Below are 13,100 nucleotides of genomic sequence, written 5' to 3' on the forward strand. Positions count from 1 at the left end.
CAAATAAAAACCCCCTGGCACTTGCCTGCATTATGCTCGTAATGTTTTTTAAAGGAAACTGCAAAGACCCCACAAGATTGTGTGTACTTGAAATAGTGCAGTGACCTCACGTTTTCATTGTTCTTCTGTGGGAATTTCACAGTCAGTGTCCTGGGACAAACCGATGCTTTTTCCATGCTCCTTTTAATGAAGCGACTTGTCTCTTACACAAAGGGAAAAAATAGCAACAAGTGTAAACCCCTAACATAAAATCAGCCATAAGGCATTTGTGTTCTTTTATGTTAAATGCTGACAACACTGAGTTATTTTTCATGCTGTTTTTCATGGAGTTATTTTTCATGGAGGTCCATTTGAACTCTATACTGTGCACTCATTAGACCATAAAGTTATTCCTTTATTCAACTGTACTTTTTCTATTTTGCTGTAAATATAGTTTTGTAACATCTTTCTCCAAATACAGTTTGGAGGTCAGGCTTTGGTCCTCTTGAACATTTTTCTCATAATGGACTTCAAAAATGTGAGCAGTTATATTTAAACCAGGGCAGGTGATGGTGTTTAAAGCTGAAGATGGGTGTGTTTCCAGGAGCAGCACCTAGAAGTGTTAAACCAATTTAATACTCCACTAGAAAGGTTGTATTTCTGTAGCTGCTTTGCATTTCATACAGAAAAACAAGAAGTCGGCTGGTATCCTAGAGTACCAGGAAAAAAAAGCTGAATGGTTAATGTTTATGAAATGGGCTGTGTGGCATGGTGTTTTCCATTGCAGGGAGCTGGTCGTGATGTGGGAGATACTTACACAAGTTTGCGTTCCAGTTTTCCTGAAGTTAAACAAGCAGTTCACATAGCTTGCACCAATGCAGGGAGAGCTGAGCACACATTTCTCTCTAAATCTACTTAAATATGTCATCTCTGTCTTCTTAATTTAAAAAAAAAGGAAGAAAAATAGGCTAAGTTCTTGCACCAGTTTAATCTGTTAAACCTGGATGACTTTTATGTTTAATTTATTTGCTGTGGGAGACTTTACAGCAACTTTTTGCAGATGAATATAATCTTTCTTCAGCATGAATCCGAAGCTGGCTTTCAGGAGGTTTATTTTTGTATTGCTGACACCAAAATGCCATAAACTCTGTGTACAAATAAAGACAATGAAAGGACCTGCCCTTCCACACCCTGTAATGCTTGGCTGGCTGCTGGACATTGTTCTGTGCATCATTTTATTGTGTGAGTGAGGTTTAGTGACATCAAAGAGAGAAAGCAGCAGAATTGTTTTGTCCACATGCTGCATTATGTAGCTTTCCCCTTTTTCTTTTCAGAGCATTTTCAGCAGTGAAAGTAGTCACATGCTGTAACGTTTAGTAGAGAAGGGTAGATATTTAATAGGATTTAGAAGCTGGCCAGTGCTTCCTAGTAAAAGAGAATGGATTGCTGAACACACCCCTGACTTCTGAACAATAGTCTCTGTGTAGCAGAGTCAGGAAAGCTCAAGGATTTTGCTCCTAATAAAAATCTCCAGCTAAACACAGCGTGAACAAAATCACCTCGCTGCTTTGTCGTCTTTCACATTTGCATTCAAAGTCTTGTCTTCATGTCCGAGCATGTAAAAGCTTTGGTGTAATCTCCCCATTTTGGATGGGGAAGTCACGCCACAGATTACTTTGTGCCATAAAATAACTGTAACAAATACATCCTACTTGCATCAAAACCATCAGCTGCAGTCATTCCTGCATGTTAAACTGTCTGCAAGATTGAAGGAAAAATGAAGGAGATGCCTTTTTTTTTTTTTTTTTTTAAGGTCACCTGTTGTTTCTAAGCACTGGACCCACGTGTATCATATTCTCTGTATAAGATGCATGTAAGTTTGACTTCCTGCAGGTTTCATTCTAGGTTGTTGCTTTCCTCTGCATGTGTGTGTTGTGGACTGCTATCTGCTACATTAAACTAATTTTTTTCCATTTTCATCAACTCCTGTTTTCAGTCCTGACTCATTATCTGCAGCTGGAGAAAAGCAGCATGCCCTGTTCCGTTTTATTGCCTTACTACTAAAGGGGAGATAGTCATAGGACACTTGAATGTTAAGAGAAAACAAGTTTTATTTACTTTTCTCTACAGACGCCTAATAATAGTCCTTCTGACTGGGTGATCCTTCCTTCTTCCATAATTTTCTTCCCTGTTGATCGATTCCAGAATATTATAATTTAGAATCTCTGTGCCTGACTGTGCAAGCTTATGCATTGTTCTCTCTGGGCTTCTTATTGCCACACATGCTAATATAGCGTGTACTGGGACCATATGAAAAGGCCATCATTTCATGAGTGTTTATCCAACAGCTGTTTCTTTCCTCAGCCGATCTGGTCCAGATACAGAGATGCTTTTCCCCCGCTCTGGTTTATATTTAGTGCTGCATCAGTTGACTGATTTGCATTGCCCCACAGGCAGACAGTCCCACGGAGGGTGCCAGCTGAGGGTCTCACCCCAGGGTGGGGTCCTGCTGGGCTGTCAGGAGCACACAAAACCCAGCCTTAGCGTCTCTCCCCTGGCATGGATCGCGAGTCAGGGCTGCTGGTAGTCCCCAGCTTTCCTCTGAGCATGCAGCCCTCAGTTTGGACAGGAAATTATAAGGACCAGGAGCTACCAGAGTTGTTTTTTTCTCAAGGTGCTCCTGCAGTGGTGACCAAAGGAGCTCTTGGTCCTGTCAGATCTGCTGAGGGGTCTGTGTTACTGGCACTGGGGCCAGGTACAGTGGAGTTATTTTCTACAAGCCCATGCTCAAGCCTGCTTGAAACAACAGAGGTTAGACCTCTATTAGAATTGTTTCATGTTCAGTGTTGGTCTTACTGTAACAAATGATGAAGGTTACTTTAGCACATGCATTCATGTTGTTTCCTGATAAAATCTTGTTTGATCACAGCATTCTGGTCCCAGTGGCTGATCTGCCATTCTCTCAGGCATCTTTCTCAATTTAAAAAACTTTCAAGCACGGCTGGAATTTGTGAAACTGTGAATATTACTGGCTATTTAACCATATCCTTACATCTATGAGAAAACATAGAGTGATATCCTGTGCCCTGAAAACCTACAGTAATGGGAACATTGTCCTGTGAAAGGAAACTCTGTTTTCTCTGCGCACGGTTACCCTAGGTTATGATCTGGTGAATTCTGGGAAGCTGTGGATATTGGATATCAGCAGAAGTGGTGTGCCTGGAGCAACGCTCAGCTGATCCCTGAGTCAGTGTGTGTAGCAATGCTTTGTGTAGGGTGCACACTGGCTGCGTTTGTTGCTATAGTGAAAAAATAATTATTTGTTGTTTATTATTTTAATTATTTTTTAGGTGAAAAAATGACTTTCAGCATGGAAATCAGAAAAGATGTAAACCTGCAGGAGACAGAGCTTTTGGAGTCAGGAATTAAAACTCATCCTTAGTTTGCCTTGCTTGAGGTGTTACAGGGATCCACAAACACGGATAATGCACGGAACAAGCTGCCCAGCGGCTGGGCTCGGCAGGGAGGATTTCGGTGCTTCTGAAGGCTGGGCTGTCCCAGGGTGGCACACACCGAGGGCACGGCAGCAGTCCTAGACACTCTTCAGTTCCCCTTTTGTGCTCTAATTTCTCCGTTTCCCTCAGTAACATTTCAGCTCCTTTGAGAGCACCCCCTTTGTTCTTTATCTGATCGGGTGCCTTTGCTGTCCAAGGGCTGGCAGGAGCTTTTGCCCTCTGAAAGTCGTCACGCTGAAAGTCTTCTACCTGTGCTGGGCTGGCAGCAGTGTGCACCAAACATATTTGTCATTCAGTTTGAAACGGATTCAAGGTCAGTTTGTTGAAAATGTGGTTTGACCGGTATGGAAGCGAGAAGATTGTCTTCAAGCTGTTTTTAGATAACAGGCGGCTGCACAGGTAACCTTTGCCACAGCAGCAGTTAGTGCCGCGGTCGTGCAAAGGGGCTGGGGCTGATAATGCTTTCTGGCATGTGGGAGCAGCAGAGGGGTCATGAGGTCCCACATTTCTCTCAGCCAGCTCCTGCAGCCGTGCGTTTTCCAGGGCAGTTAGTAAGACAGATTCTCCATTATTCTGGCACAGCCCTATTGAGTTCACTCAGCAGAGCTGAGCGTGTGACACAGGGAGGATGGTGTGTGCTTCCCCCCTCCTGCTGTCCTGCGCTGGGGATTCAGCAACTAATACTCCTGCCTCTGGTCTTTCAGAAAGTTGATCACATTTTTGTTAGGGCTTTTTCTCATCCAATTAGTAGAAGAAATTACTCTCCTCAAGCAGCGAGGGAGCTAGGTGCCTCCTTGTGATCCCATCCAGCTCTCATTTATGTGCATTTCGGTGTACAAACTCCAGTTTATTTACTAAACTCCTAAACAAAGTCAGTCCTTGATTTATCACAATCTCAGAGCTGGGGCTTGCAAGCTGCTGTGTGCTCATAGTATTGTCGTGGAGGTTTCCGCATAAAGGAAATTTCCTTCCCAGTGTTGCTTCAAGATAAGTTGGATTCTCTATTATCAATACTGCTGTTAGAGTGGCTTCCGTTTTCCTGCTGTGCATGTTTTACATGTTGCGTATTTGTCTTTACCCTTGGGAAATAAATGTTTTCACAAGCTGTAGGACACTTGGAGCTCCACCCATATCCTCTAGTTTTAATTAATCTTCAAAATCTAAAAGCGTATTTTTGAAAGGATGAAGGACATTTGTCAAAACGATCACATGAGATTCATAAATGGTGCTTCAGGGCCCATCGCTAGTGTTAAATCCCTGGTATCATCACTCACGGAGGCACCTGGCCCGTAGTGCCTAGGTTTTTACATAGCACTGCACTTCAAGAGAGTCTTAATTGTGTTCTGTGCTTAGGTGAGTTGTCAGAGCTGTAAGTACCACTTTTCTGTAGGTATGTTTCTTTCTCTGAAACATATAACCAAAATTTGTTGGTTTGAATTCTGTGCGTGTTTTAACCTGAAACCCCAGAGCAGAAAAATACAGTTTATCAGTTTGAAAGGGTTGGTAAAAGCATTGCAAAGACCTGCAGTCATTGTGAAACACCATGTAGAAATAATCAGGAGAGGTTTTAACATGACCAACCCCAATCATGCAACTTTCAAAACAGGCTTGTTTTGCTTTCCCACGTTGTGTGAGCACAAGAGGAGTTGAGCGATGTCGGGGTAAGAGTGGCTGTGCCTTTTCCCCTCTGGTGTTTCTGTCGTTAATAGTGTCAGCGGGGAATTGGAGAGCTGTGCTCTGCCTGTGCCAAGTGCACGATAAAGAGTGGCCTTCCTGGGTGACCGACCATTAGGAGACTGAAAGAACTGCTGTGTCTCTCCGGTGGCATTTTTCTGAGATATGTTGCCGGTTGTCCCCAAAAACTGGCAGCGAGCAGGTGGGGCCTGGCTCTTGCGCGGTGCCGCAGGGTTTTCCCACGGGGCGGAGGTTGTACCCCAGGGATCTTGCTGCTTTTGGCCGTTCTTGCTGTGAATCAGATGAAAGGAGGAGAGACAGGAAGAAAATGAAAAGCCGTTAGTGGCTACAGTGATGAAGTTGCTCAAACACACGTGAAGAGCCGACAGTAGGTGCAGCATGTGGAGTCAGCACTGAAGCCATCGCAGCTGCAGTCTCAGTTGAGATTTTCACACTGTTCTTATCTGGCGGGGTGAGCAGGGAGGAGGAGGATGATGGTGCTGCAGAGGATGGGTGGGGATCAGGTGAGAGGAGTGAAGACAAGAGCAAGCGTGGAGTGGGTGTGGAGGTGAGGAGCCAGAAAAACCAACCGAGCCCTTCAGCCTGTCGCTGTAAACAGGAAATCGAGGGCCACAGAGAGAGAGACAGAGGAAACGGGAAGGCAGAGGGGAGAGGCAGCAACTGCATTTGAACTAGACTAAAGAAAACACGTATAATGGCACCAGGCATCAGCTAGCAAAGCACAGAGGGCCTCCAGCTAGAGGGGGAGAGCCTGTAGGCTGTTCCTGTCCTCTCCCTCACTGATGATTTGGTGCACTTGAGGATACTGAGGCAACACAGAAGAGGAGGAGTCAGTGGAACTTTCTCATGTTTTTTTCCCCTGAATGCCCATGGCCTGAAGAATGCACTTTCATGTCCTCTTTTAGGCTCAGCAATCATGCTGGGGTGGGGCAGCTTTTTTAGGAGAGTGACCCCGGGGGCCATGTCAGCCCTGTCTGCAGGAGAGACCCGTCTTCTTCCTCCTGAAAGGACTACGTGGAGCTGGCTGATTTCCTTTGACTTGCTTTCAACAACAGAAGATCCTAAATGGTGTTAATTAATACAATGGCTACAAAGTTTTCACAACCTGACTTGGCATGCCACTGTATTTCCCATGTCATGTCTTGAATTTGTTCAAACTTAGGCTCTGACTCTTCATCTTCTTTTACTCAAACCACATGGATGTTCTTTTCCCACTCATTACTTTTATCATGATGTGACATTTGGAGGATGGTTGATAACCATAACTTTTAACCAAAGATTTTTTAATGGATGGCTTTGTGATTATATTTCATAGGGGGCTTTTTGTTTACATAATATTTTCTGTATCCAACTCTTATTTTTATAATACTATCCATCCATACTTTTCTTTGAAATGAATATTACCACATGGATCTCTGGATGTTGTGCTTCTGTATAGAGACTGCAGTGATTAAATAAACAAACTTGCTGAGCTGTTCTGGGATTTGTTCAGGCTGGTGAAGGGAGATGTAAAAATACTTTGAGTAAAAGCATGGGTTACTAGACAAGCGGATATGCAGATACAGCATTCCCAGGAACTTGCTATAAATAGTTTGTAAAATATATATTTAAGGTCAGCAGACATTATATTTAAATCATTACTTGGATAGACAACTATTTCCACTAGTCAGATATGTTGGGGTTTTTTCTTCTTTGGTCCAAGATTGAACAAGCTCTGTTACTACACCACTGGTATGAATTTCAACGTGGTTAGGAGATGCTGCAGCTTTTGGCTGCAAAGGCCATACTTATTTTTACAGAATCGCCTTGCTGGGGCAAGGTTTGGGTTTTCTAACAAACTGACCGTTCTCCTGTTGGCACAGCACTTATTAAGGCTGTGCAGAGCAGCCCCGCGCTGCTGACGCTGTGGTGTTCTGGCAGTAAAGGGCGTGCGTGTCACACAGCACTGGTGGGGCCTGGGCGTTTGGGTGGCCACGGGGGCACGTGCTGCTGCTTTGGAGAAACTGCAGTGGACTCCTCTCAGCGCACTGGAAAGCGAACTGCAGTTATTGCTGATTTCCTGTTCGCTTCCTATATCTTAGCAATCCTCTGCTTTGTGCGGAGTGGGGACAGACAACGGTAACACAGTGTTAGTTCATTGAAAGCATATTGCTGTTTTCTCCTAAGACCTTTCACACCTTTCCAAGGCCCATTTTTTAGTTTCACACATCATAGGTAGGTAAAAGCTGTTACAAATGGGACAGTTTCAGTGCATTAGCTTTGGTCGTGTCCCATGTGTAGGTAGCAAGAATAAATTCAGAAATACATGGGAGGAACTGAAACCTTAGGGTGGGGTTTATGTAACTGGGCAAACCGCTACTGAAGTACTGGTCTGTTCTCCCACTCCCTGTCAAATTCCTCCTCCTTACCATCATTCTACTATATGATTTCTTTTATTACTCTCTTTTTTCCTTGTTTCCCAACTTTCTGTCTTCTTCAGCTTCAACTTCTTTGTCATTCCTTGTCGCCAAGATCAGACTTCTGCTGCCATCCCCAATCCTATGGGTGTGGAGGCTGTAACTGGTTATGAACGTGCTGGGATCCTGCCCCCACGATGCTGCGCTGTCAGGAAGGGGGCACATCCTTTCTTTTGAAGGATGTCATCCACTGAAACCTGGGTAGTCAGATATAAACTCTGCATTGATCTGCACTGTCGTTAATGTTTTATGTGTTTCAAACAACATAGTTGGAGTTTTCAGAGCCTGACATGTTACATTTTTGTGTAGGATTTACCACTCTTCAGGTTTCTGAAAGTGTCAACAACTTTAAAGAGACTGATGGGAGGTTTAGATGCTCAACTGCTTGGAAAAATGGTCCGCTTCCATTTGTATGTCTAATTATGGACTTCGGAATCCGAGTTTGAGCACCTGTGTTTTGACAAATTTGGTCTGTAGTAGTTCCCAGCTCAGTGAAACAACTTTTTGCTAACAAGGAAGGCTTCATCCAAAGCCCTTGGCAAAAGAATTTAACCACAAAGATGTGTAGTATTTTCTGTCTGAGAGTTCTCGGCTTGGCAGATAACTGTTGAGGAGTTTCTGAATTAATGTGGACTGTAGTGAGCCTATGCATTAAGAGAGCTCTCGTAGTCAGTGTTTTCATGTATAAACAGTTGTGAAAGGCTCTGGGAAGGTGGAAAGAACATATTTTTCTATGGTTTTAGATAAAGGCAAGTCTACTTCAAACATACAGTTACAGAAAAGTTCATCTTGACATTGAGCAAATACAGTTACAAATGTTGAATCTGCAAATAAATATTGTAATGAGAAGGGAAAAAATAAATGGCAAGCTTTGGTCTCTGCTTTCTTTTCTGCCTATCTTAATCCAAAGTGACTTCTGGTATTTCAGGGGATCTGTTGTAGATTTGTGTGTGTGTGGGTTTCTGAGAGCAGAAGTTGGCCTGTTCTTCCAGTGTTGAAAGATGACTCTTGATCAAATTACTGGACAAGTCTGATCAGTTCAAAGGGGCTTCTACATTGTAACTCTACAACAGACCTCTTGACACCTTGAGAAAGCTGCTTATCTGAGCAGCAAGTAAGTCTGCAATCTATTGTTCAGATTTATTCCATAGATAGTAACTCAGTAAATTCCCACTGACATTAGAAAATGTCATGAAATAGGAAGAAAGGTGGATTTTCAGTGAGAAGTCTCGATTTCTTCAATGATTCTGCTAAGAGGACAAGCCATACCTTTCATTTAATATTAGACATATTTGAACATCACATTTTCATGTAGGTATGTGAACTGTGGTTTATTTTGAGTAACACTGTGTTGTTTTCCTAACAGATGAACGTGAGGCAGTTCAGAAGAAGACTTTCACAAAGTGGGTTAATTCCCACTTGGCACGTGTATCATGCAGAATTACAGATCTGTACACTGACCTTCGTGATGGAAGGATGCTCATCAAACTTTTGGAAGTTCTTTCAGGAGAGAGACTTGTAAGTGCTTATTAATATTCATTGTGGGGTTTTTGGTTTGGTTTTGGGTGTTTTTTTGGTGAATCCTTGGCTCAACTGAGGTATAGCAAAACTGAGCACAGAGGATTCAGCACTGCAAATGTCTTTTTACATATTAAAGAAAAAAAAAGTATTGCTTCAGCTAGATCCAGATGCCATTAAAATATCTTCCTATTGGTTTCAGTAGGAATCAAAGGAAGTCTCCTTCAAAGGGTCCTTGCTGGTGAGATGCTGAGTGCTTCCAGCAGCATACTCCCTGCTCCTGTATCTGACAGGCACAGAGCACTAAATGTTCTCCAGCCCCTTAGGCCGTCTTGGTAATGGTGAATTATGGATGTGCTGAGGAACGTTCTGGGTGCTGTGTCCAGCTGGCTTGTTTCTGTGCTAGTAAACACAGCCGCCGGATGCAGGTGGCTGTGTGCAGGCTGCCTGCCGGCCCCAGGCCTGGAACATCCCTGATCCCTTCCCTGGAGTGTGTCGGGGGTCCTGGAGAACAGCTGGTTGGAGATGGTCAAGTCCACCCTGGGAAGCCTTGCAGCAGTTTTAGCCATGGTGTTAATTGCACCCCACTGCTCAGGAATGTTCCTGGGTATACTTGATTTTACTAGGATATGTAAGGCTTGGATTTTCTCTGGTTAGAGTAATATCTAAAATTAATCTAAATAAATGGGGTAAATTCTTTCTTTGAGTATACTGAGAAAGCGCCCTTGATACCAGCACAAGGGAGAGGTGAGTAAGAAAATCCCTGTGGTGAGAAATGCTGCTGCATGGCAGGAAAACCGGGTGTCAGGAAATGTCTGGGTATCAGTTTTTCATTCAGTTCCTTGAATGATGGCTCTACTCTTAACTACCTAATTTAAAGCAATCTTTTCAAAGAAATACAGGGCTTTAGCTAAGACCTAAGGCTACATGAGGATGCAACTGTGTAATCGCTTGACATCAAGCTCTCCATTTAACAGAAACACTATGGCTTAAGGCTCTGGTTAATGGATTGAACATATGGCCCACAGTGTAGTGTCGGTACAGTAAGGCAAGACAGGGAGCTTTCTGTGAGGGTAAGGAAATACTGATGTGTGTAGAAATACCCTGTCTGGATGGAGGTGACTAATCTCAATGTTTGTCAACTACAATTTGCCCAAAACACGTTTCTCTCTATGCAAATCGTTTCCTTCAGCGAGGTGTTAGGGTTGATGTGTTCACTGCAGGTAGCAGATGTTACTTGTACAGGAATAACTGAGACCAACATGCCCCATTATTTGAGGATTCAGACAGCGACTGTGACACCTCTGTTTAAATCTTCATCTCTGCCTGCCAAGATTTGGCTGTCAGTGTCAAATAGCAGCAGTGAAGCTCAGACCAGTCGCGTGACTCTTGCTGCGTGATTCATTTACATTTTTCACTCCAGGTTTTGAAAAATGCAAACAGAGCTCTTGCAGCTGTTTGAGTGGGGAGGGTGCAGGAGCCACCCGGTGAGAATGCTGGATCGGCGCTTGCATCATCGATTGCGTGTTGCATTGGCAGCTGCCTGCACCACCACAAATTCTTTTTGTAGCTTCGTTATCTCAGGATGGAGGACAGCAGTCTCTGTTTGAACAGTACATTCCACCACACCTTCCTCTGCAAACAAGAATACAGATAATGCAATGCACTAAACCTTGAAACAATTACACATGCCAAAAATATTCCAGGAGGTTCGGCACATAAATTCCAGTTCCTTTTGGAATTTATTTTAGCTGGTATTGGTTAAGATATGACATCTTCATGACATCCAAGCAGAAATCTAAGGGCAGTGCCTTATGCAGAAAGCTTAAAATCAAGACAAGAAACATCAAATGGTAAAAAAGCAATAAACAAATTCAGGAAGCAGCCTAGATAATTATTTTATTATGGTATGTTTACTGATGCAGTAGAACAAACAAGAATTTTCTCACTTTTGAAACCAGGTTTCAGATTCTGGAGCTGGAGCCATATGCCCATGAAGCAGTCAGAGTTTCAGGATACTGATTGGGAAAGCAGGACTGCTCTTTGTCCTGTAAGACCTCCACCCTCCTTTGTAGAAACCCTGCATTGTTCAAAAGCTGTTGTAGTTTTTTTGATGATGAAAACCCAGTTTCCTTGAAGGTGAATTGGAGAAGCTCAAAATGAGTGTCCAATAAGGGCAACATCTCCATCTCCCTGTCTTTGCTCAGCTTGATTACTGATCCTAGTCTTTAGTCCAGACCTTACTACATAAAGTCCTCTGTAGAGCACAGTATTTGGAGAGAAATTGATAGCTTGCAGTAGTCTCACTGAGCAAAGTGGAAAATAATCCGGCCGATATGAAAAGACGGTTCTAATTTTGTTTGCAAGCACTGTCAACCAGCTTCTCCCAAACAGAAGAATAAAGCTGAGAATTGTTTCCGGCATAAAATTAAGCATTTAGCTCAGTTTCTTCGATAACTATTTAAAGGATTAGTAAATTCCTTACAATTCCTGGATGCTCAAAAGGTCAAACTGTTTAAGCAGATTCTCAGTAGTAAGTTCTGTCATGTTTTCTGTTGGAAAAGGGAAGATTTTTGCTGACAGATTTTCCTGATAATATGCATGTGAAGTCTCTGAATTTAGTTAAATACAATAAATGATGTGTTCAGCTGCTTTCTTTCCCTCTGGTTGATTTCTGCATCTGTGTTAGCCCAGAGAAGGTGAAAGTTGCATCTCACTACGTCTCATCTTGAGGCTGTGCAGGAGAGTGTGGCAAGCGCAGACACACCTTGTACAAACCGGACTTGGATGCCTCTTCCTCTTTGTGGTGCAAAACGGTGGGTTAAACTGTACAGCCTGCCTGAGCTGAGGGACAGAAAAGTTGAACCTTCTGTCTTCTCAGGGTGCCCGGCATTTTTTTGCCTGGGTGGCACTGTTGTTGCTGTCCATACGGAAATTTGAAGTGGCTTCTTGAACCATTAATAAATGGTAGTTTGAACAGCCTTAGATCATAGATAGAATCATAGAATGTTGTGAGTTGGAAGGGGCCCACAAGGATCTTCAAGTCCAATTCCTGCCGCAGCATAGGACAGTTGCAAGATTCAGCCCATGTTTGTAAGGTTTGATTCCACAGATCACATGTGTCTGAGGGCCTTGTCCAAGTGCTTCTGGAATATTGTCAGGCTTGGTGCCATGACCACCTCCCTGGGGAGCCTGTTCCAGTGCTCCACCACCCTCTGGGTGAAGAACCTTTTCCTAATGGCCAACCTCAACCTCCTCTGGCACATCTTACTGCCATTTCCTCTGGTCCTATCATTGGTCACCAGAGAGAAGAGATCAGCGCCTGCCCCTCCTCTTCCCCTTGTGAAGAAGTTCTAGACTGCGATGAGATCTCTCAGTCTCCTCATCTCCAGGCTGAACAAACCAAGTAACTTCAGCCTCTCCTTGTATGGCTTCTGATGACACTGCTAATAAGCTGTTACAACCCCAGTAGGGAATTTCTGAGCTAGAAAGTGCACCTAGTGCTGGAGCACTACAAAAATATGTCAGCCTGCTCCTGCTCTACAGGGAGCAGCGTCCTGTTCAGGTTTAATGTGTGTGCTCTGCTGCTTCGGGTACAGTCATTGCGCTTGTGGGAGAAAAAATCCTGCCCATAACCTCAGGGTTATGTGTCCTGGATTCTTAATCAGAGTATGTTGTTGTACAGAGGGTGGGTGGGAGCAGGCAGTCTCAGAAACTGAATAAAATGTCTATTGTGAATGGTGTTAGCTGTGTCACCGTGGTGCTGGAGCTTCTGAGAGTAGAGAAAGAGCTTTTAAGACCCTTTATACTCAGTAGCTTGAAGCATCACAGGCAGTGCAGTTACTGCTAGGTGAGAAGGGCTACATTAAGGCAGATGGGACAGATTCAGGTTTGCCACTGCTGCTTAGAAATGGCCACAGTCACAGGCATTCCTGTG

At 43.6% G+C, this 13,100-nt stretch overlaps 1 protein-coding gene across 1 annotated transcript in view; it reads left to right on the forward strand.

Moving 5' to 3' along the window:
* Nucleotides 1–9,009: 9,009 nt before the first annotated feature.
* LOC104528860 (spectrin beta chain, non-erythrocytic 1) overlaps nucleotides 9,010–13,100 on the forward strand; it is a 39,208-nt gene continuing 35,117 nt past the window's right edge. Inside the window, exon 1 of the mRNA XM_029086222.1 lies at nucleotides 9,010–9,163. Within this exon, the coding sequence (XP_028942055.1) occupies nucleotides 9,122–9,163 (42 nt within the window). The 5' untranslated portion in view covers nucleotides 9,010–9,121. The remainder of the gene's footprint in view (nucleotides 9,164–13,100) is intronic.

Source organism: Antrostomus carolinensis, unplaced genomic scaffold, assembly GCF_000700745.2.
Source record: "Antrostomus carolinensis isolate BGI_N321 unplaced genomic scaffold, ASM70074v2 scaffold5928, whole genome shotgun sequence".
Classification (NCBI taxonomy): Eukaryota; Metazoa; Chordata; class Aves; order Caprimulgiformes; family Caprimulgidae; genus Antrostomus; species Antrostomus carolinensis.